General features: G+C 41.1%; 2 protein-coding genes across 3 annotated transcripts in view; both read right to left on the bottom strand.

Annotated features, from left to right (window-relative positions):
- Nucleotides 1-17673, bottom strand: part of LOC109873165 (P2X purinoceptor 5-like) — a gene marked incomplete at its 5' end in the record, with an annotated part of 50103 nt that extends 32430 nt beyond the window's left edge. The window contains 2 exons of the mRNA XM_031808578.1: nt 15769-15799; nt 17577-17673. Of these exons, the coding sequence (XP_031664438.1) occupies nt 15769-15799; nt 17577-17673 (128 nt within the window). The remainder of the gene's footprint in view (nt 1-15768; nt 15800-17576) is intronic.
- On the bottom strand, nt 7359-10596 carry LOC109873307 (polyubiquitin-C). Of its 2 annotated transcripts, XM_031807509.1 has the most exons (3): nt 10289-10415; nt 7689-9746; nt 7359-7460 (listed from the first exon to the last, which is right to left on the bottom strand). In XM_031807509.1, the coding sequence occupies exons 2-3, from the start codon at nt 9736-9738 to the stop codon at nt 7453-7455; spliced, it is 2058 nt and encodes a 685-aa protein (XP_031663369.1). In that variant the 5' UTR covers nt 9739-9746; nt 10289-10415; the 3' UTR covers nt 7359-7452. The 2 variants fall into 2 exon arrangements, with proteins under 2 accessions (XP_031663369.1, XP_031663368.1); XM_031807508.1 differs by having other exon boundaries at nt 7359-9746; nt 10289-10596.
- Nucleotides 17674-25057: the final 7384 nt, after the last annotated feature.

Raw genomic sequence — 25057 nt, 5'->3', positions numbered from 1 at the left:
CAGAGGCCCAGACAACAGACCCTCCGATTTGACACATTGAACTCTATCAGAGAAGTAGTTGGTGAACCAGGCGAGGCAATCATTTGAGAAACCAAGGCTGTCGAGTCTGCCGATGAGGATGTTGTGATTGACAAAGTCGAAAGCCTTGGCCAGGTCAATGAATACGGCTGCACAGTATTGTTTCTTATCGATGGCGGTTAAGATATCGTTTAGGACCTTGAGCGTGGCTGAGGTGCACCCATGACCAGCTCTGAAACCAGATTGCATAGCGGAGAAGGTATGGTGGGATTCGAAATGGTCAGTAATCTGTTTGTTGACTTGGCTTTCGAAGACATTAGAAAGGCAAGTTAGGATAGATATAGGTCTGTAGCAGTTTGGGTCAAGAGTGTCCCCCCCTTTGAAGAGGGGGATGACCGCAACTGCTTTCCAATCTTTGGGAATCTCAGACGACACGAAAGAGAGGTTGAACAGGCTAGTAATAGGGGTGGCAACAATTTTGGCAGATCATTTTTTTAAAGGAAAAAGGGCCCAGATTGTCTAGCCCGGCTGATTTGTAGGGGTCCAGATTTTGCAGCTCTTTCAGAACATCAGCTGACTGGATTTGGGAGAAGGAGAAATTGGGAAGGCTTGGGCGAGTTGCTGTGGGGGGTGCAGTGCTGTTGACCGGGGTAGGGCTAGCCAGGTGGATGGGTAAAATGAATGGTGGAAAAACGATTGGAACCATTTGCTTATTTGACCGCTAGGTTTTATGGGTATTATGACTCATACTGTGGTTCTCTATTGAAGGAGCGCCAGGCTACCTACACAATTAATGTGTGATTATGAAACTCCAGTCTGAAAATAAGACATGTGCAATGTTGCACACCTTTTTTCCCATCATAAAGTACCTAACTGGAGGTATGTAGCTCAAATCTTTCGTTATCTATTGAAGTTTGAAGGTCCGAATATATGACGAATATCAAAACAACTTTACCACAGTCTTGAACCGTGAATATTGTAATGAAACAGCAGGGAGCAGGTCTTGAAACATCGACCTTCGAGCCCGAGGTCTGGCGCGCTATCGACTGTGCCGCAAAAGCATGCTCGAGCGGCAGAGTCGATTTCCGCGTTTATAAATCCAGGGTCGTTACAATATTATAGTCATGAGGGAACAACACTCGAACTCCCTAGTCCCGTTTCATGATGACAGCTTGAACGAACTCAAAGACACCCACGATTGACAATGGAATCTATTTGCGACTTTGTATGGAAATAATTATTGTAATTTTAATACATTATTCATGCTATAGTATTGATTATTTCTTCATCGCTAACATCCAATAAAAAAATACATACACCTCACCCGATCACGTATGCCAGCACACAGATCTGAAAAACTCTAAATGAGATTCCCAATTTTCTGTTTTCGGCGATGACATATTTTTCTGTCTTGAAATTAAGGAAACCCAGGAAAAATGATCCCCAAGTCAATTCGCCCATATTCCTGTCCCCAGAGTTCGACAGCTGGTGATCGCGAGTGTGAGACTGGCAGCACTGAAGTTAGTGTCACTGGCAACTGCATGGGCTTTCATTAGTCCACGTAAATTGCTGCAATTCCAATTACTTGTGCCTCGGCTAACCTACCATGAACGCGGTTTTAGTTTCTGCTTTAAATTGTTAAATTGATAATGAAACGGAGACTGTAATAAAACATAACAATAATGTGTATAAATGATCATTCTTAATTAAATCAGATATCAGGTCAGCTAATAATTAACAGCGAATTCTTGCAATGAATATATTTATTCCCATGACTGCCAATTTTAAACATTACCTTCACCCTATACCAGGGGTCGGCAACAGGCGCCCCAAGTGATTTTTTTAGGCATCAAAAAAGACTGTAAAATCACAAGGAATTCATTAAAAAAAATGTAATTTTGAAAATATTTCCCCAAGTACTCCCACAAATAAAAAAAGAGACATGTGATCGTGTTTCAATGTAATCACGGTATGAAAGTATAGTTATTTTCAAATGCAACCTCTCTTTGGATTCAGATGCGGTCAATTAGCAGTTTAGAAATTATTATAATTATGTTCCGAGCCCGACCATTCTCTCTGACAAAAATGTGTATTGATTAGGGTACTCGAGGACTGTAGTTGGGAAACACTGGACTAAAACAACAGTTTAATGTGCATGAGCTATCAAATATGGCAAGAGCAGCCCACAGGCACCCTGCTGGGCTGGCCTGCAAAAATACAATTCTTCAGTTGAGTGGCTAACTAGAGCAAAGGTTAAAAAAAAAAATAATAATCTTACATTGGGAAATGTGGCCAGGACTGTCTGGGTAATAGACTAAATCTTATGTCCATTCTAACAAGCAATATGGTGTTAGGTCTAATAAATACCAAAACACATTGCGCTCATTAGGCGTGTGTGTGTGTGTGTAAGTGATATGACATTGTAGACTGCTGAACTGTGTCACCTGAACTGCAGTACCATCCCATTTAATTCAATCAAACTGTATATACAGAATATACAGTTGAAATCTGAAGTTTATATACACTTAGGTTGGAGTCATTAAAATTTGTTTTTCAACCACTCCACAAATTTCTTGTTAACAAACTATAGTTTTGGCAAGTTGGTTAGAACATCTACTTTGTGCATGACACAAGTAATTTTTCCAACAATTGTTTACAGACAGATTATTTCACTTATAATTCACTGTGTCACAATTCCAGTGGGTCAGATGTTTACATAGACTAAGTTGACTGTGCCTTTAAACAGCATGGAAAAGTCCAGAAAATTATGTCATGGCTTTAGAAGCTTCTGATAGGCTAATTGGCATCATTTGAGTCAATTTGAGGTGTACCTGTGGATGTATTTCAAGGCCTTCCTTCAAACTCAGTGCCTCTTTGCTTGACATCATGGGAAAATCAAAAGAAATCAGCAAAGACCTCAGAAAAAAATTGTTCATCCGTGGGAGCAATTTCCAAATGCCTGAAGGTACCACGTTCATCTGTACAAACAATAGTACGTGAGTATAAACGCCATGGGACCACGCAGCCGTCATACCGTTCAGGAAGGAGAAGCGTTATATCTCCTGGAGATGAACATACTTTGGTGCGGAAAGGCCTCTCAGCAAGGAAGAAGCCACTGCTCCAAAACCGTCATAAAAAAGCCAGACTATGGTTTGCAACTGCACATGGGGACAAAGATTGTACTTTTTGGAGAAATGTCCTCTGGTCTGATGAAACAAAAATAGAACTGTTTGGCCATTATGACCATCGTTATGTTGTGAGGAAAAAGGAGGATTGCAAGCCGAAGAACACCATCCCAACCATGAAGCACGGTGGTGGCAGCATCATGTTGTGGGGGTGCTTTACTGCAGGAGGGACTAGTGCACTTCACAAAATAGATGCCATCATGAGGCAGGAAAATTATGTGGATATATTGAAGCAACATCTCAAGACATCAGTCAGGAAGTTAAAGCTTGGTCGCAAATGGGTCTTCCAAATGGACAATGACCCCAAGCATACTTCCAAAGTTGTGGCGAAATGGCTTAAGGACAACAAAGTCAAGGTATTGGGGTGGCCATCACAAAGCCTTGACCTCAATCCTATAGAACATTTGTGGGCAGAACTGAAAAAGTGTGTGTGAGCAAGGAGACCTACAAACCTGACTCGGTTACACCACCTCTGTCAGGAGGAATGGGCCAAAATTCACCCAATTTATTGTGGAAAGCTTGTGGAAGCCTAACTGAAATGTTAGACCCAAGTTAAACCATTTAAAGACAATGCTACCAAATACCAATTAAGTGTTTGTAAACTTCTGACCCACTGGGAATGTGATGAAATAAATAAAAGCTTAAATAAATAATTCTCTCTAGTATTATTCAGACATTTCACATTCTTAAAATAAAGTGGTGATCCTAACTGACCTAAGACACAGAATTTTTACTAGGATTAAAAGTCAGGAATTGTGAAAAACTGAGTTTAAATGTATTTGGCTAAGGTGTTTGTAATCTTCCGACTTCAACTGTATAGGCTATAACACTTTTCACCATAATATTCTCACACAAATTACTATGGTAAATCCTTATGTAAATACTGTTGGAGGGGGTCAGGGTCACAGGCTGCTTTTATCACATTCTGTGGGTGTTCAGCTCTTCACCAGTTCTGGGTTCAGCCCATTAGTGTACTGTAGACATTTAGGGAGTTTAATTCTATAGTATGTATGTACTATATGGGCTCCTCTTCAGGTTGCAAACACTTACAGAAGATGGATAGGTCATTGCATATGATAAACTTTAAGTCAGGCTGTTTGAGCCAGCTCATTTTAGTATGGTAGTAATCCTGTTTTATGAGGGGAATGTAAATACTGTTTACTTGATCCAATCCTATTTCAGATTCAGATGGAAAGATAAAACAGTCCTATGATATTTTTCAGCGATCATATTTCAAATAACACCAGTCAGGTGTAAAGTAACGGGAAAAAAATATTTGAAGTACTGCTTCAGTAGTTTTTTGGGGGATACCTGTACTTTACTTGAGTATTTATAGTTTTGACAATTTTTACTTTTTCTCCACTACATTCCTAAAGAAAATGTGTACTTTTTACTTCCATACATGTTCCCTGAAACCCAAAAGTACTTGTTACATTTGGAATGCTCAGGCAGGACAACAATATGGTCCAATTCACGTACCTATCAATATAACAAGTTGTCATCCCTACTGCCTCTGATTTGGCACTCACTAAACACAAATGTAATTTGTGTTTCTTTATGTAATAGTTGTACTGTATGTGTGTCTATAGTTTTGTTCAATGTTGTGTTAGTGTACATAAGTTGTTTTGTCTGAAACTTAGTTCCCATTGCTGCTGTTTGACCAGGTCTCTCTTGACAAATAGATTCTATCTCAATGAGAAAAACCTGTATAAATAATGGTTAAATTGAAATAAAAAACTTTGTATATTGTCTCTGAATGTTGTGAGTGTGACTCTGGCTGTCAGTGTAAAAAAAAAAAAAAAAGACAACCGTGCCGTCTGGTTTGCTTAATATAAGGTATTTGATGTATATGTATATAATTTACTTTTCACCTTTACTCAAATATGACAATTGAGTCCCCCCCCAAGAGTGTGCAAAGCTGTCATCAAGGCAAAGGGTGGCTACTTTGAAGAAGAAATTGGGGAGAAAAAAAACGGACAACCATAGTCATGGATAGCAAACTTGTAAATGGTAAGCCATACGAGGCGTATAGTAACAAGCCTTTATTTAAAGTAGGGTACAAAATCAAAATATTTTGTAAGGGAAGGGTGAAAGACGACGGTTTGTGAACAAAACCATTCTACAAAACTAGGTCAAGCCGAATTCTAGCAAGCAACTCTAGCACAGTAGTTAACACATAAATATCTGTAAAATCGGGGCGGCAGGGTAGCCTAGTGGTTAGAGCGTTGGACTAATCTGTCGTTCTGCCCCTGAACAGGAAGTTAACCCACTGTTCCTAGGCCGTCATTGAAAATTAGAATTTGTTCTTAACTGACTTGCCTAGTTAAATAAAGGTTTAAAAAAAAGAAGAAAAATACAAAAGTTCAACTGTTTGTAAATTGTTTCTGAATGTTGTGTGTGCCTCTGGCTGTCAGTGTAAAAAAATAAATAAACCAGTCTGGTTTGCTTAATATAAGGTATTTGATGTATATGTATATAATTTACTTTAACTTTTTACCATTACTCAAATATGACAATTGAGCACCCCCCAAGGCTGTCATCAAGGCAAAGGGTGGCTCCTTTGAAGAATATCAAATATAAAATCTATTTTAATTTACTTAACACTTTTGGGGTTACTACATGATTCCATGTGTTATTTCATAGTTGTGATGTCTTTACTATTATTCTACAATGTAGAAAATGGTAAAAAAAATAAAAAATAACCTTGAATGAGTATGTGTCAACTTTTGACTGGTCCTATGTATTTTGGATCAATTTTTGTGTGGTGAAAAATGTCTCCAAACAAAATGAATGCACAATAAAAAGCTTTGAATATACAACTTGCTACATTACTAGTGTTACCAGTTTGGAGTTTTGTATAAAGAGTTTAGAAAATTCACCACATACACCAAAGCATAGAAAATTACTTTAATGCTCCATTCCATACACTGCAGCTTTGGTTTGTTTTAATGAGTCAACAGGGGGCAGTAAAGGCTCATTAACAGGAATTCAGGTACAAAACAGTACTAACTGCCTGTGACCCTTATTTTTACGTTTGGTGTCAGGGAGTATTGAACTACATATCGTTGAACTTGTAATTTTACAATGTTGCAGTAGCTTGGTCATTGAACTAAATGCAAATATTGGTAGTGTTTTCAGTAGTGAATTACTTTCTCGCTATGCAGCGGTGTAGCTAAGTATTAGAACTACATTAGTTTTGCAAAAATAAAATGTGGGTGAAGAAAGCAATTGCGATTTTTATAACTAAGCCAAGATAAACCATAGCCTGTTTCCAATGGGAGAAAATTAATCCTAGTGGGAGAGCCTATTGGCACCTTCTAGCATGTGGATATTTTGACAGGCAGCCTAATGGTTAGAGCGTTGGACTAGTACCCGAAAGGTTGCAAGATCGAATCCCAGTTGACAAGTTAAAATCTGTCGTTCTGCTCCTGAACACGGTTCCTAGGCCATTATTGAAAGAGTGTGCTCGACATGCCTCGTTAAAGGTCAAATAAAATCTTCCATTAGAACGCCTACTGAAGTGCGCACCCATGCATCCTAAAAGTTGAGGAAACTTAAGCAAAGGGTAGTCTCACTTGAAACTGGTGTCTAAATTACATTCAGGTAGCATAACCCCAAAGTGATCTCTTGCGATTTGTAGTTTGACTCTTCAGATTTATATTCTTACAAAGTACATTTAGTTAAGACTAGTTGATTCCAGTGGGAATCATTTGGTAGCATGGTATACTACATTTTCAGAGTAGCTTCCAACACATTTCTTCCACTTTTACCCACCATTGAAAACTAAATCCTAGTGGAGTTGATCTGACAGGAAAATAAACTGCCCCTTGGCATCAGTGTGGTTGATTTGGAGCATGAGACTAGGAATAGAGTGGCTACATTGTCAAATACATCCCATGTAGACCAGATGGGTTGAGTCTCTCCAGCTTTAAAACCAGTGACGTAATACCATGGCAGAATTAATTTGACAAATCACGCAACCATCCTGCGATACATCACCATAGATAGGGCCTTGGTAAGTACTTAGTGTGAAATGCTCTTGACCACTCATAGGCGGCTGTATTTTGTACATCTTATAGCATGTACCATCTTCCTATACTTCATAAGTTCGATTGTTTTGTATCAGAACATTTCAAAAATCTATAAACACTGAAATTAATTGCATTCATTTAGCCTTTAATGACTTCAATAAAAAACAAACATGTGAAAAAAAACAGAACATTTGCCAGAACAGAAGCAGGGGAAACTTTTACTGTCCTCCCCTGAGACGCAGCACAAGGTGGAGAGTGGACTCTTTCTGGATGTTGTAGTCGGAGAGGGTGCGGCCATCTTCCAGCTGCTTGCCAGCGAAGATCAGACGCTGCTGGTCTGGGGGGATGCCCTCCTTGTCCTGGATCTTGGCCTTCACATTCTCAATGGTGTCACTGGGCTCCACTTCTAGTGTGATGGTTTTACCAGTGAGGGTCTTGACGAAGATCTGCATGCCTCCCCTGAGACGCAGCACAAGGTGGAGAGTGGACTCTTTCTGGATGTTGTAGTCGGAGAGGGTGCGGCCATCTTCCAGCTGCTTGCCAGCGAAGATCAGACGCTGCTGGTCTGGGGGGATGCCCTCCTTGTCCTGGATCTTGGCCTTCACATTCTCAATGGTGTCACTGGGCTCCACTTCTAGTGTGATGGTTTTACCAGTGAGGGTCTTGACGAAGATCTGCATGCCTCCCCTGAGACGCAGCACAAGGTGGAGAGTGGACTCTTTCTGGATGTTGTAGTCGGAGAGGGTGCGGCCATCTTCCAGCTGCTTGCCAGCGAAGATCAGACGCTGCTGGTCTGGGGGGATGCCCTCCTTGTCCTGGATCTTGGCCTTCACATTCTCAATGGTGTCACTGGGCTCCACTTCTAGTGTGATGGTTTTACCAGTGAGGGTCTTGACGAAGATCTGCATGCCTCCCCTGAGACGCAGCACAAGGTGGAGAGTGGACTCTTTCTGGATGTTGTAGTCGGAGAGGGTGCGGCCATCTTCCAGCTGCTTGCCAGCGAAGATCAGACGCTGCTGGTCTGGGGGGATGCCCTCCTTGTCCTGGATCTTGGCCTTCACATTCTCAATGGTGTCACTGGGCTCCACTTCTAGTGTGATGGTTTTACCAGTGAGGGTCTTGACGAAGATCTGCATGCCTCCCCTGAGACGCAGCACAAGGTGGAGAGTGGACTCTTTCTGGATGTTGTAGTCGGAGAGGGTGCGGCCATCTTCCAGCTGCTTGCCAGCGAAGATCAGACGCTGCTGGTCTGGGGGGATGCCCTCCTTGTCCTGGATCTTGGCCTTCACATTCTCAATGGTGTCACTGGGCTCCACTTCTAGTGTGATGGTTTTACCAGTGAGGGTCTTGACGAAGATCTGCATGCCTCCCCTGAGACGCAGCACAAGGTGGAGAGTGGACTCTTTCTGGATGTTGTAGTCGGAGAGGGTGCGGCCATCTTCCAGCTGCTTGCCAGCGAAGATCAGACGCTGCTGGTCTGGGGGGATGCCCTCCTTGTCCTGGATCTTGGCCTTCACATTCTCAATGGTGTCACTGGGCTCCACTTCTAGTGTGATGGTTTTACCAGTGAGGGTCTTGACGAAGATCTGCATGCCTCCCCTGAGACGCAGCACAAGGTGGAGAGTGGACTCTTTCTGGATGTTGTAGTCGGAGAGGGTGCGGCCATCTTCCAGCTGCTTGCCAGCGAAGATCAGACGCTGCTGGTCTGGGGGGATGCCCTCCTTGTCCTGGATCTTGGCCTTCACATTCTCAATGGTGTCACTGGGCTCCACTTCTAGTGTGATGGTTTTACCAGTGAGGGTCTTGACGAAGATCTGCATGCCTCCCCTGAGACGCAGCACAAGGTGGAGAGTGGACTCTTTCTGGATGTTGTAGTCGGAGAGGGTGCGGCCATCTTCCAGCTGCTTGCCAGCGAAGATCAGACGCTGCTGGTCTGGGGGGATGCCCTCCTTGTCCTGGATCTTGGCCTTCACATTCTCAATGGTGTCACTGGGCTCCACTTCTAGTGTGATGGTTTTACCAGTGAGGGTCTTGACGAAGATCTGCATGCCTCCCCTGAGACGCAGCACAAGGTGGAGAGTGGACTCTTTCTGGATGTTGTAGTCGGAGAGGGTGCGGCCATCTTCCAGCTGCTTGCCAGCGAAGATCAGACGCTGCTGGTCTGGGGGGATGCCCTCCTTGTCCTGGATCTTGGCCTTCACATTCTCAATGGTGTCACTGGGCTCCACTTCTAGTGTGATGGTTTTACCAGTGAGGGTCTTGACGAAGATCTGCATGCCTCCCCTGAGACGCAGCACAAGGTGGAGAGTGGACTCTTTCTGGATGTTGTAGTCGGAGAGGGTGCGGCCATCTTCCAGCTGCTTGCCAGCGAAGATCAGACGCTGCTGGTCTGGGGGGATGCCCTCCTTGTCCTGGATCTTGGCCTTCACATTCTCAATGGTGTCACTGGGCTCCACCTCAAGGGTGATGGTCTTGCCTGTGAGGGTCTTCACGAAGATCTGCATCTTTACACCTGAATAGACAGTGAAACTTAATTATTAAAGCGCACCACTGACATCCATTTCCGCAAGATGAAAATATTACTTTGCTAGCTACTGGGATGAAGTAATACAAACAGAAAAATATTTGTATTGCATGTATTTACTTTCATGCAAGTCTGTCCAAAAGCATACGTAACAATTGTTTGAACTGCGTAGCGGTCGTTTGGCTTACGAATTCGATCGGCCGCCATTTTGTCCAGCTAGCGCCGATTTCCGCGCTTATAAACCCAGGGTAGTTACAATACGTTTACGAAAGAAGGATAAAAATTGTGGAGAAAAAAAACGGACAACCATAGTCATGGATAGCAAACTTGTAAATGGTAAGTAGGGTACAAAACCAAAATATTTTGTAAGGGAAGGGTGAAAGACGACGGTTGGTGAACAAAACCATTCGACAAAACTAGGTCAAGCGAATTCTAGCAAGTAACGTTAGCAACTCTAGCACAGTAGTTAACACATGAATCTGTAAAATACAAAAGTTCAACTAATATCAACATCGAATGTATCTACTTACGATTAACCTCGAAGTAAATGTAACGTACACGTCTTCTTGGAAACTTCTTGCTTCTGTGTTCAATATGATTCACGAAAGGCGCGGACACTTTATTTATACTAAGAAAACATTGCGACGTGGAAAAGCGTCATGTGACAATATCCATCCGCGATTGAAAACATAGTCCGTGCTTTAACCTTAAACTTACACTATACATTTAATTCATTCATTTTGATTCGAAGAAATACACATATAACACATACACGAATTATCGATTAGGAAAATATGATTTTAAAACAATTACTCTCGGCGGAGTTACATTTATTTAATGTGTGCTGAGATGTCTCTAGAAATTGCTAGAACCACCCACATCAAGAACCCCCTCCCCGTAAGTCTGTGATTGGACGCTTATATTGTTTGTCTGAACAACGATTGGTGGATACTGTGTCGGTAATGTGACTTTTTTCAAACCTGTCTGACTGTACCATGAACTGTGTCAACAACACTGATATGTTGGAAAAGCCAGCTACATAAAAAAACAAACGTGATTTGTGTCATTTGAGAAACTGTAAAAACTGTTTTAGGCTCAAATTATTATTTCATTTGTTTCCACGTCACAATCTTTTCTAGGTATAAATACAGTATCAGTGTTGAGGGATAATTAATGAAACAATGGAAACGTTTGACACTTCTTGTGTGTTATGCATGTGTTATGTCTCATCTCCTATTGATATAGGTCTACTCATAACAACACCAAGACACACCCTTCATTCACACTTTAAGGCACAACCTGTTCAATACAATTATTTGTCAGTTGTCACATTTGTTTCATGTCAACATAATACATAGAGAGCAAATGTCATGGTATTTCCCAATCCTAAAAAAATCCCAACATACTTCTTAATGTAGAGCAGAAACTTGTAGCATGAGGTCCAGCCTCCAACATATGAGAACATGTTTCCCAGCTTTATCTGCACAAGTAAAGTATGTCAGGTTGAAGCTGACACTACTACCAGTACAGGTGTCTCTCTACCGTTATTGCTCTATAGAGCACCTCCATGAGAAATTCAGAGATATAAAGTAGAATGAGGGAAAAAAAACATACAGACATGAAGGACCAAACTATTTTCAGACAGAACAACTTGAGGATTGTAATTTATTGGCTATTTACAGTGCATGGTAAATACAGGTTGCTTGGTAACACACCATAGTAACTAAATACTGGTTTGCCCCACAAGTAAGTGCATATATTTTTTGAAGGCCAGATATATATTTTTAAATGAAATTAATTACATTGTTTCAACTTTGAACAACTCCTTTGACTCCTGATTCAGGATGAGATACAAATCAACCCAGTTCTAACCTTTATCATCCTTACCCAATAACAAATCTGTTTTGGATTGAATTTACACTATTGATTCAGTTGGTGAACGATTGCACCGTTGGAGGTCAGGTCCAAAGTTATACATTTGTTTATTCAGAATGAACAAGGCAGAAATTGTAAAACGGTGCTCCTTGGCTCTGCTTATCTGGATCCACTGCACTGTAAAAATGTTAACATTGTTGGGTCAGGGGCAGGGCTATGAAATGAATTCCACAGGCAGGGCCAACAGCTGCCTGACACCAGATTGTTGAGCCAGTTGGGTCCTGTAACAGCAGCAACTACTAAAACACAAGGCTGACATTTTCCATAACCTTCACAGTCTTTTCTTTTCATACATGATTTAACATGCTTTTCCTGTTGTTATAGTTCTTCTATTTTATTTCAAGAGGAGGCATAGAGATGGTCATACTGACCAAGCAGTTATCATCAGTTATTTTTAGGTGCACTGATTTTTCAGTGTGAAGGTTAAATTCATATACTGAGCACCATCTAGACTAACGACTTGACCTGAGCTGGACCACTGTAGTCCAAAACATGATTTTTCTGTGTTTTATATATATTTCCACACTATGAGGTTGGGATAATATTGTGATATTGTGAAAATTATGATAATGCCCTTTTAGTGTAAGAGCTGTTTGAAAAGACTGCCTGAAATTTCAGCCTGTTTTGGAGGGATTGAGTTCTGACCTGCCAGACCACTCCCACAGTCCTAACAAAAATCTTGCTTTAGAAATTGTTCCTTGCTAAGAAGCTATTTTAGTGTCTTTTTGACATTTTTAATTGAAAACATTCACAGTAGGGTACTTCATTGTTACCCAGAAACGTTTTGATATTGAGATAAAAACAGCTGCATTAATTATAATATAATATTTGTGACATTGAATTCAAGCATTTTCATTTAAGTTTGATGAACAGTGTACCAACAGTCATTGAGCTGCTGAGGGCCTAGTTCGATATTCTACTTCCTTCCAGGAACTCCGTAACTGGCCAACTGAACAATATATTGAGGGCAAAGAGTGGTCTAGTTTAGGTCAGTCACAGTATTCCCATGCGGATACACAGCAGCATTGTGGACTGTTTTTTCTTCATGTGACTCAATCCCAACGCGTGATCTCCACGTCACTCTTTCCTCAGGACTGGTTGAGCTTCACTGGAATGTGGTTGTGCAAGCCTCCTGTACTTTGCAACCCAGTCTGACTGTTTATAATTATGGGAAGGAGGACAAGTTTTCATGCAAAACACGTTCCATAAGTCTCTGTTGAGCACTGGATATAAAGAGCTGCTTCAGCAGTGTTGTGATTTGAGAAAGTGTAAATTATTTTAGAAAATATGAGAAGCGATTTCAGACAGACAGACATATGTCAATATATGATTCTTGTGTGCTACAATAACCACAGCCCTTTTTACACAAGGTTATTTTATAATAACCCTCTACTCGATGTGATTATCTTTATAAAAGGGATAGTTAACCCAAATTACAAAATTACATATTGGTTTCCTTACTCTGAAAGCAGTCAATGGATAAGGTAAGACAGCAATCCATGATTTGGTTTTATTTCCCTGGCATGGTTTCCAAGTCATATTAAAAATAAAATGTTACTTGTCTCATGCCTTGTAAACAACAGGTGTAGACTAACAGCGAAATGCTTACTTTAAATCTTTATTTTTGGAAAAGTTTAAGATAAAAGGCCAGCATCCCGGAGTCGCCTCTTCACTGTTGATGTTGAGACTGGTGTTTTGTGGGTACTATTTACTGAGGCTGCCATTTGAGGACTTATGAGGCATCTGTTTCTGAAACTAGACACTCTAATGTACTTATCCTCTTACTCAGTTGTGCACCGGGGCCTCCCACTCCTCTTTCTATTCTGGTTAGTGCCAGTTTGCACTGTTCTGTGAAGGGAGTAGCACACAGCGTTGTACTAGATCTTCAGTTTCGTGGCAATTTCTCACATGGAATAGCTTTCTTTTCTCAGAACATGGAAAGACTGACAAGTTTCAGAAGAAAGTTCTTTGTTTCTGGCCATTTTGAGCCTGTAATTCAACCCACAAATACTGATGCTCCAGATACTCAACTAGTCTAAAGATGGCCAGTTTTATTGCTTCTTTAAATCTGATTTTTGTCAATTTTAGAATAAGGCTGTAATGTAACAAAATGTGGAAAAAGTGAAGGGGCCTGAATATTTTCCAAATGCACTGTAATTACATACTGTGCAATTTGCATATTCTAATAAAATATTTCAGAGAATTTTTATAATATTATATTTAAGTATTATATTTTTGTTGACATTCAACTGGTAAAAGTTGATTGTGATATGATTATGGGAAGACAATTACCCTATGAGGGTGCGGTGGCTAGCCTTAAGCAACATGTCTATGAAAAACAGTGATCATTTACATATTTTAAGGAGACTGTGAAACTAGGATATCTACAGTAAATGGTTCATGGGGGAAAAGAGGCTTTAGGTAAGCTAGTGAAAATGAGAGGGGAGAATAGTATGCAGCTTTGCTAACAAGCTTTAGAATCACATTGATGCTTATCTCTCCCGCTCAACACCGAACCCAGAGTACCAATTTGAAAGCACACTTGAAGGTCTGGGTGTGGCATGTTTACAGCTAATCAACTAGTGAAAAAACATCCCCTCTCCCAACAATTTTCATCATTAAATCAAAGGGTCCTGGCAGAAATCAGCTGTCAGAGCAGCTTACAGATCATTGCACCTGTACATAGCCCACCTGTAAATAGCTCATCCAACTACCTCATCCCCATATTGTTCTTTTTTTTCTTTTCTCCGCTGCACCCCAGTATCTCTACTTGCACATTCATCTTCTGCACATCTATCACTCCAGTGTTTAATTGCTAAATTGTAATTACTTCACCACTACGGCCAATTTATTGCCTTACCTTCCTAATCTTACCTCATTTGCACACACTGTATATAGACTTTTCTATTGTGTTATTGACTGTAGGCTTGTTTTTCCATGTGTAACTCTGTAGGGTTGTTTGTGTCGCACTGCTTTGCTTTATCTTGGCCAGGTCGCAGTTGTAAATGAGAACTTGTTCTCAACTGGCCTACCTGGTTAAATAAAGGTGAAATTATAAAAAATACAATTCTAATGAACAGGTTGATCTCACATCCTATAGTAATAGAAATGTGACATCTCTCTCGTCTGTTCCCTAGATTAAGGGAAAGGAGGACTGGGTATAGAGTGGTAAATGGTTTTGTTTGTTCAAAACACTGATCAAGAAAGTCACTCTATAGGTCTAATAACACTTAAAACATGCAATATTTTCTACTGTGAGCCATAATGTATCTAGTAATAGCAGTAACTACTTAATTTACAATTAATTCACAAATAATAGTCAAGATCCAGCTGGGTTCAATGGTCTGAATATTATGTAAGAGGAAGGTTTGAATCAGATGTCAGGCAGATAGATGGAGCCAAGATGGAGTTAACGAGAGAGAGAGAGAGAGATCTGCCCATCTGCTACATTAAGAGGAGTTTAAAAGTTGGACCCTGGCCTGAGCAGTGCAAAGCTTTAGGAGGGGCTATGATGATGTGGTTCCACTATCTTACAAAGGCTAAAGCCATAAAGTGTTGGCGGAAACACAAGTGTAACAGAGGAGGGGGTTGTTGTATGGCAATAGATTCACATCCAGTCGGGAGAAAGGGACAAATGGCGACTGATAAAGGGGAGTTATAGGTCCACTTGTAAAATGCCCTCTGTCTTTTATTATTGTAATTGTGAATAGGCTGACTAACAATAAAGTTCCTGCAGAATCTTTAGGTACTTCATTCATATTCAGTCTATTTACAATTACAGGAATATCACCCAGTTTGTTGTGTCCCCATCTACTCCCTTCTGCCACCAGCTGACTAAGTGCAAGTGACACACACTAATTTCAACACTAGATGGCGGTATTTTCTTAGGCTCCAGTTCCTACTACACTGCTTTAGATTAGTTCTCCCTTGTTGTCCTTACGAGCTTATACGTGTACCAGTTTAGATTTGTAGTTCAAAACTCTGTTTACCAACATGCAACATATCATGTAACTGATGCAAATGGTTTTAGATGTGTAATTTCTGATAAGGGCTCGGTCAAATAAAAAATACTCACCATCTGGTACTTCCCAGTAGAAGTGAGATAGCTGTTGGGAGGGGCAAGAAAAAAAACAGTAGTTATTGAGGACTAAGCAGACAAACTTTGACTTGCAAGAAAAACAAATAGTTAAATACAATCTGGACTGGGAACTAATTACATTTCCAAAGTTCTGGGCAGTGAAAGACTTTGTATGAGTGAACAATACACAATAATTATCAGGACACAGTATGGCCCTTCCAGCCATATTAAACCCGAAGGTTCCGTTTCCCTGGCTGCAGCTCAAATGGGTAAAAGGTCAACATCTTTAAGCCTTCACAAGGGAAAGTAGCAAGGCAGCAAAGTAACCTCTGAAATGTTAGGAATAAGATAATATGCAATTGGGGATGGTTGTCAACCTGTTGATGTTTTCTAATGAATTGTCATGTGGTTCATGGTAATTTATGGATGGATTATGGTCTCTGGATGATCCATGTCATATTTCACATTCGCTACAGTAACTCTCCCTCTCCTCTCCCACTCTCACCAGTGACTGAAAGCTAGAGAACTCTTCACTTCTCCTCTTCCCTGTTCAGTACAGGATCTCATTGGAGACTTAATCCAAGTTGACGAAATACAGATGGCCTTATACATACACTTTCACAATGTTTTTTAAATTTAAACCAAGAGACAAAAATAAAACTCCATACAGCAAATCCTGAGGATTTGGCATGGTGGAGAAAACGGTGTGCATCACTTGTGGGTCTAAGTCTAATGGGAATCATGGGATGTGATCTGGACAACACAAACTCATCTTCCCAGACAAGAGATGAGGTCTGGGTGTTGGAGGAGAGCCATGGAGGCTCAGCTCAGATCAACCTGGTCTCGGAGCATTTCATATTATTATGTACGTAAATCACATGGCATGTATTCATTTATGAATGTCCATCACCTATTTCGTATTATATGTTACGAATTTGCAGAGTACAATATGTTACGAATTTGCTAAATGTATGATGTGTTACGAATTCTAGCTAGGTGGCTAACGTTACCTTTGGGTTGCTAGACATTCACGTTATACACCCACCCATTCACCCTGACCTTGCCTTAAGTAATCATCTGTCTTATATAACCATACCAAATGTAACATATCATACTATTTCAGTGTTTTCTTTACTCACTGTGTAAACCTTACTGTACTGTAATGTAGCTACGTACACATCACAATAATTCCTGAGGGAACCCAAAACCAAATCTCCTGTGCGCGCTGGCCAGCTACTACATTTTTAACATCTATTAGTTTATCATCACGGGAGACTATGACATGACCAAACATTCTTAATTAAATTTCACAATAGTTTGATGCAACTGTTGGACTGGTGTCCTCTCCAGTTCTCCTCTCTCATTCGCTAGTTCTCCTCCCTACTCTCGTTAGGAATGGATTTTATGTGGGTTTCTGAGAGCAGGGCCATCTGCAGATCCAGCGGTGGAGTGTGGGTTTGGTCGACCTCTCAACTATGCAACAATGTGTGGGGGGTGGGGTGTGTGTGTGTCTGTGTGTGTGGGGGGGGGGGGGTTAATGTGTGCCGAGATGTTTAGCATGTGGTGTGTGTATGCTTTATAATTATGGAGTCTAGGAATGTAGCCTACAGGGCTGGTTCCTGGCATAGGTCCTGGATCTGTGGACAATATGTGTTTCCTAGAGTACTTCCCTTGGGACAGCATGTGCTTGCCACAAACGGATCAAAAACACACTATTAACATACAATTCAATCTAAAGGACACACACAGGTCCGGCTTACAATGACGGACAGTGTTTTAAGGACATAGTCTAGTCTAGTTCGTACCTGATAGACTTGTAGATGGCAGTGTGATTGCTATGGCCACTCCTCTTCCATCGAAGGTCAGCACCTGAAACAACAAAAGTGTACATTTGAAGATATTTTATGCCACAGCATAAGATAGCTATTAAATATCAATGTGAAATGTAGGCTATATACAAAATAAATACATTGAACAAAAATATTAAACCTAACTTGCAACAATTTCAAAGACATTACTGAGTTAAATTCATTAAGGCCTAATCTACAAACATGGTTTGTAAACTATTTAATCATTTCTGCATCTGTTGGTCACAAAAGAAGTAGGGGGGTTGGATCAGAAAACCAGTCAGCATCTGGTGTGACCATCATTTGCCTCATGCAGCGCGACACATCTCCTTTGCATAGAGTTGATCAAGCTGTTGATTGTAGCCTGTGGAATGTTGTCCCACTCCTCTTCAATGGCTGTGCAAAGTTGCTGGATATTGGCGAGAACTGGAGCACTCTGTTGTACAAATTGTGTACAGATCGTGCATTATCATGCTGAAACATGAGGTGATTGTGGCGGATGAATGGCAAGACAATGGGCCTCAGGATCTCATCACGGTATCTCTGTGCATTCAAATTGCCATTGATAAAATGCCCCACTGCCACTATGGGACACTCTATTCACAACGATGACATCAGCAAACCGCTTGCCCACACGTCGCCATACATCATGTCTGCCATCTACCTAGTACAGTTGAAACTGGGATTCATCCATAAAGAGCACACTTCTCCAGCGTGCCAGTGGCCATCGAAGTTGAGCATTTGCACACTGAAATCGGTTACAGCGCTAAACTGCAGTCAGGTCAAGACCCTGGTGAGAACGACGAGCACACAGATGAGCTTCCCGGAGACGGTTTTCTGACAGTTTCTGCAGAAATTCTTTGGTACTGCAAAGCCACAGTTTAATCAGCTGTCCGGGTGGCTAGTCTGAGATGAAAAGAGAAAGGAGAAAGAAAAATTACTTGACTAAAGACACAGTAGTTTGAGAGTGAGTGAGTGAGGCAGAGGCTAAATGCTGACCATGACTATGCCCCTGAAACCAAACATAAAGTAGGACACCACCCACCTTATAATCTAACCCATGTACTGGCCTAAGGGAAATATTTTAAATCTGCCAGAGGTGGCTTAGAGGTAGTGATGGGGGGGGGGGATATTATTTTTGATGATATCGTACTGTATCATTTTTGACTATATCACAATATCATTTGTGCTAGTTTGGTGTAGCTGCACCAAAACTCCAGTATTTTTTATTCAGAGCTTGTTCTCCATCGTTTTCAGCACTTTTATTTCCATGACGGATTAAAACTTGTTTTCTCATGGCTCTCTCTTGTTCCTTGGTAGAAGACATATGGTGAGCAATATGTTTGGAACATCGAATCGCAATAAAATCACAGTATAGAATCGCAATACATATCATATCGGCACCTAGGGTCGTGATAATTTCGTATTGTGAGGTTCCTGGCAATTCCCAGCCCTACTTGGAAGAGAAAAATATATATAATTACACATATAAACACCCGTTTCTAGAAATATTCGTTGTTGTCAAAGCAAACAGATAATAACAATGGCTTCCAAGAGGGGAGAGAGGTGGATATCTGCTTTAACTCATTCTTTGCTTATTCTAGGCTTGGACTTAACATGCTAAAAACTCTAACAGCAGTAAACCAATAGGATGAATAGGTTATATTATGGGAAAAGTGAAATATGATATTTCTGTAGTCTCTTTTATGATCTAGTTCATTTTTGTGCATTATCCTTAACAGGATGGGGAAGACATAACCATCCAATAGATTTTTGTCTTAGATTTTTTTTTTTACACAGATCAGTGGGATAGCCTACACTGAGATGCTTGGTTCTTAAGTGAAACTGCTAGCATCCTGCTGTGCCCTCTCATGCTTATTTATTTATCTATCTGTGAAAGACTGCATTCAGCTTTTGTCAGAATACTAATGGTTGAGTACAGACATATTTTTTGTTAAGATCTCAATTCCCAAATTCCTTTTGATAAATGTCCTGTAACGAGTAAACATGCCAACAATGACCTGAGCTCCAACCAGCACCACAACCACATTCTGTTGCTGCAGACGGCAGCCATGTTGTTCCTGAGAGATGTTTAAATGTAGCCAAGTCCCAGATCAGTTTGGCCGTCTTGCCAACTCCTATGCTCATTGCCATTATTTTGCATGACAATGACTATAGAAGTTGACCAGACAGACAGCACAAACCAATCTGGAATTAGGCTAATATACATGTAATGTGGGGTTAATACAAAGAAAGAAAGATATGGCCCTCTTTCATTTCATTATTGGATCTTGGGAAGCCTGTGAGAGACATACGCAGATACAAAGCACGATTGACAATGATCAGAAAAATGTGGTGCAAAAACCGATACACACAACAGTCTACACAAATTTTCTAGCATTTTTCAGGATGAGAAATAATAGTGAGATTCAGTGATGAGTTGGTCATCATACCAGGTTGATGGAGTGTGCTCTGATGTGCTTCAGGATTAGAGAGGAGGCCATTGAGATGCTCCATTCTACATTGGGATCGTCTGGCAGATCTCCGAAAGATGAAGAGGGGAAAATGTTACGAGTTACACTGGGGCTCTGGTTGAAAGTACGAACAAATTTGAAAATGTATGCACTCACTCACTCACTACTGTAAGTCGCTCTGGATAAGAGCATCTGCTAAATGACAAAAATGTCAAATGAAAGTAGTGCACTATATAGGGAATAGGGTGCCATTTGGGACATATGCAGTATTAACAGAGGCCTATGCAGGTCCTTCTCTCCCTGACTAGAATACTGCAGCACACCAACAAACCAAAACAACAATTTAACAAAATGGTGGCCCAGTTTTAGAATTAAAAGTTTGTTTTGCCACTGAACCACACCGCTGGATTTACCAAATGTAGCCAACTTCTTACTATGCAGAATATTCACACAATAGAAAATGTGTTCTTTCACATTTCACGTACCCCTACCTACATGTACAAATTACCTCGATTAACCTGTACCCCCGCACATTGACTTGGTACCGGTACCCCTGTATATAGCCTCGTTATTGTAATTTTATTGTGTTACTTGAATAATTTTTTAAAACTTTAGTTTATTTGGTAAATATTTTCTTAACTCTTTCTTAAACTGCATTGTTGGTTAAGGGCTTGTAAGTAAGCATTTCCCGGTCAGGTCTACACCCGTTGTATTCAACGCATGTGACAAATACATTTTATTTGATTAGATTTATGCCAGCCAGCGTATATTGTGGCTGTGAGGTTAGGGGTCAGTGGAGCCTTAGCATAGCCTGGCTGACACAACCGACGTGACTCACAGCGCACGGAGAGCTTTGACCACAGTGGTCTGGAAAGGAGGCTGTTTGTTAATGCAATATTTACTCAGTAATTGTGCAACAGGTTTGATTGGTTCTCTGAAATGTAATTTTTTCTCAGGGGTTGAGACCTCTCGTTGTTTGGATTTGAAAATCCAACCATTGTAATTTAAACGGCCGGCGCTTGGGGGCTGTGTGTGGCTGGGGTGTTTGAGTGATAAAGACACAGAGGCGAACCAAACAGTAAAAGCACAGCCCCGGTTATTGTCGACGCATTGTGCCGACAACATCATAGAGTCATTCCAGACTCTGAAGTCAGGAGGACAGAGTTTTAGGTGTTAGCTAGACTAGCATTAGCATCCTATTATCTGAAACTACATCCCAGCGAGAACAAAGACCATAATAGCTACATCACAAACACAGCACTGGGATCAAATAGTATTCAACCCCTTTCAAATACTTTAGATGTGCTTCATTGAGCCATAGAATTTCTAAACCCAGAGGCGTAACATCGCAAGACTTCCGGGAGCGCTTGCAAAACCAGGCTGGGGTTTAAGACGTCAATGAGAAGTGAAAAATTCTTAATTGATTTGATCAAAATCTAAAAGGCACAAGCTAGATTTGGGCCATTGTAGTAAGTAGTTGAACATATTACTCCAACCATGTGAGAGACAAACTGACATATTTTCATTTTTGTAAAAAAAAAAAAACTTGATGCCTTTGATTTGATGGCCTGTACATGCACAGTTTGGTGTGAGATGACAAGTGGCAAGATTGGTAGACTTTAGAGAAGCAAGCAATTACTAAATGTACTGAATAAGACTCACATTCCTTTCAATCTCTTATCCAGATTTTTACAGAGAAGCATATTTTGTTTCTTAAAAATAAAAAAATCTTACATAGAATTAAGCATTATGATTATGGCTCAGATTGCAGGAAAAAGCTGTTTCAGGTGTCAGAAAATTGCTAAAATTCTCTAATTTGCAGATGGGAGGCCTAACCCATATTTCTGACCACCCCCCATCCTTCCTTACATACTTAATACACATTCAGATTTTTGGGATGCATGGGCCCTGCCTGACACAATGAAACCAATGGAATATACCCAAAAAGTGCAAACCCACCCATCTCAAGGCAGAATCAATCAAGCAGTCATCGTATTTGAAAGATTTCAAAAACTATTTGGACCCAGGTCTGAATCTCACAATTTCCTGAGCTACCCAAGTCTGTCCATCAGACAACCTGATCACTCAACACACCATCTATCTATGGTCGGGCACTCATTGGCTAAATGTTGATCACTCTCACAGCTTCCCCCCTCCCTCCCTCTTTCTCTCTTGCACACTCCCTCGCTCTCGCTCCCACTAATTCTCTCTCTTGCGCTCATGTAGTCTTTCATTCCTCTCTCCTGCCTCGCTCTCCCTCCAGAGACATCAAACATTAAAAAGAGAGAGAGGCAGTGGAGCATGTCAAGAATGATTCCGACACACTCGGGTCGACGCAGTTCTGATGAAAACAAGGCAGGAGGAAGCAGTACAGTTTCTCTCTCTCTCGCTCTCTGGTTAGCCATTTCTCTGCTAGCAATATGTTGATATGAACCACAAGAATAGGAGGTTTGACTGGTGCAAAATGGATGCACAGGGCTAATAGAACGCATGATGACATTGGACGTACTTGGTTAAAAAACAACCACAGCTCAACCCCGGGGAACCATATGAGAGAGAGAGCAAGAGGGCGGTTGTGTCGAGAAAGAAAGGGTAGACACTGGACAGACAGCAATGACCTGATGTCTTGCACATTTTGAAATGAGGATGGGGGGCAGAGCTGATTGGGTAGAGGGTGAAAAGAGGTTCCCCTTGGTTCTTCACAATGGGGCTGGACAGTTGTTCCTGTGGAGGGGCTGATGGATCAGGACACAAATCAAATGCCTGCCCGTGCTATGGGGGTCAGGCCTTAGGGTTGCTGTGTCACAGGGATGGGGGCTGGATGCAGAGGGCTGGGGAACATGTGGAGTATTGTGGGTTTGAAGTAGTCTGCACTCCTACATCATTATGATGATTATGGTTATATGTTCCATGTTGTCATGTTTTGGACTTTGGTCCAAAGCATTAATACATGGTTATTAGGTTAGTATGCATGGAGGCACAATGTGGATAAAAGTCAAGCGTGACATACATTTTGACATTTCCTCTGGTTGCAAAGGCGAACGTCGAACAATAATGTTCGGCTTCACAACCACACCTCCAATAACAAGGCATGCAAATAACACTAAAACACATGATCAGTTTTAATCGTCACATACCCTTCACAGCTATTGTCTATTTGTTGTAAAATGTTGCGTTGAAATGCAAATGAACCTTCCTGTTCTTCCACAAGCCTGTAAAAAAATAAGTAAGGTTCAGTTTTTACCCAGGCAACCGTAGCTAAGCAAGAGGTCAAGGAGAATAAAAAAAGAAAAATTAACAAAAGACAGATGATCTACCTGACCTTTCTTCAAGCTGGATGCAGAGTGACTGTTGGCTTTTCTATGGCAACAGTGCCAAACGCCCTAAAGTAACCTCCCCCTCCCCTTCCCTAGCCCCCCTCCTGCGGCTTTGCATGTGGATGTCTAATTGCTTGCAAGCATCTGGATGGAGTGGTTGAACATTGGCCCAGTAGACTAGAGGGCACTGGCTTGTTTAGTCTGGTCAAATGGGTCAGCCAGAGGCCTAGGAAACAGACAGGCAAGTTCGAGCTGCTATCCCCACTGTCAGGTTTATAGGGCATGCTGGGACAATGCTGAAACCCACCACTGGATGGTTGACTCCTTCACGGCACACTGACCTTATATGGCACACAAAATGTCTTATATAAAAGAAATCTCTGCAATATTGATGGGAAGTCTAGTGTAGTCTAAATTGGCTGTTACGCAATGTGTTTCGTTAAATGTTATCTTTTACAGAGGGGATGATAGGCTGTGATTTTACTTTACTTTTACTTTTATTTCTCCAATGTTTTATTTGTACCCTAATAGGCCTACATGTTTTTAACCTTAAAAAAAACTGCTGTAGCAAATATTGTTCAGTCAGATAAGAGCTACGATGCAAAAACACAGCTTCTTCTCAATACATACACACATAATTTACTATAAGCTGAGCTCCTTGTCACTTTATTTCCCCCATCCAAAATGGCCAGGGGTACCCTTGAGACGATGAAGCGTTTCAACCAGACAGAAAAATCTTTACTCTGGGGAAATTCCATGGTAAGAGAATGACACTGAGACAGAGATTTAATACTCTAAAATGTATGTCAAACAAAAAACAATGATTGCAAAGTTAAACAAACCATACAACTACGCACAAGGACTACTTTTAACAATTTCCACAGAACATTTGACAAAAACACTAACTTAAAAGAGCAAAGTTTGGTAACAGAATGACTGCACAAACGGCACAAACCGTCGTTGTGTTAACAAACTTTGCATTTGCAATGTTTTTCAGGTAAATGTGCTTTAAATCTTTTGGGGGTGGATATTGGTAAAAGTAGCCCATGCACATAGCTGTATGGTTTATTTAACTTTGCAATCATTATTTAACTCATGCAATCCCCCCCCCCCCCCCCCTGCACTCTCTTTACTCTTACTGGATACCAAAACAACAAGTTGGCTAGGACACTTATATCCTACTGAACTATCCGGGTCATCTTCCTTAGCAAATACTGTATCTACTTGGTGCAGTGGAAAGATCAACATAAACACATGACGTATTTGAATTTATGGAGAGACTCTCAGGTCCAAATGAGGCTGTGATGGGGCCACTGAAGTTAGTCACCTCTACAGAAGTTATAAAGTAGTGAGGTGGGATGCATCTCAAATGGCTCCCCATTCCATATATAGTGCACCAATGACCATAGGCATCTTGTCAAATTTAGTGCACTATATTTGGAATAGGGTGCCATATGGGATGCATCTATGAAGTTGCTGCTGTAGTCAGCCAGAGGGAAGACTTCAGTACAGTCTGTTCCATGCCAATGCGGCGACCGACAAGTTCTCTCCCTCTCATGTTGTGCAGGGAGTAGACAGGGTGAACAGAGGTCAAGCCAGTGCAAGTGGAGCGGCAGTGGAGCGTGCTCAGATCAGGGCTGATCACAAA

Source organism: Oncorhynchus kisutch, linkage group LG28 (assembly GCF_002021735.2).
Source record: "Oncorhynchus kisutch isolate 150728-3 linkage group LG28, Okis_V2, whole genome shotgun sequence".
Taxonomy (NCBI): Eukaryota; Metazoa; Chordata; class Actinopteri; order Salmoniformes; family Salmonidae; genus Oncorhynchus; species Oncorhynchus kisutch.
This window is presented reverse-complemented; position numbering and strand designations above follow the sequence as displayed.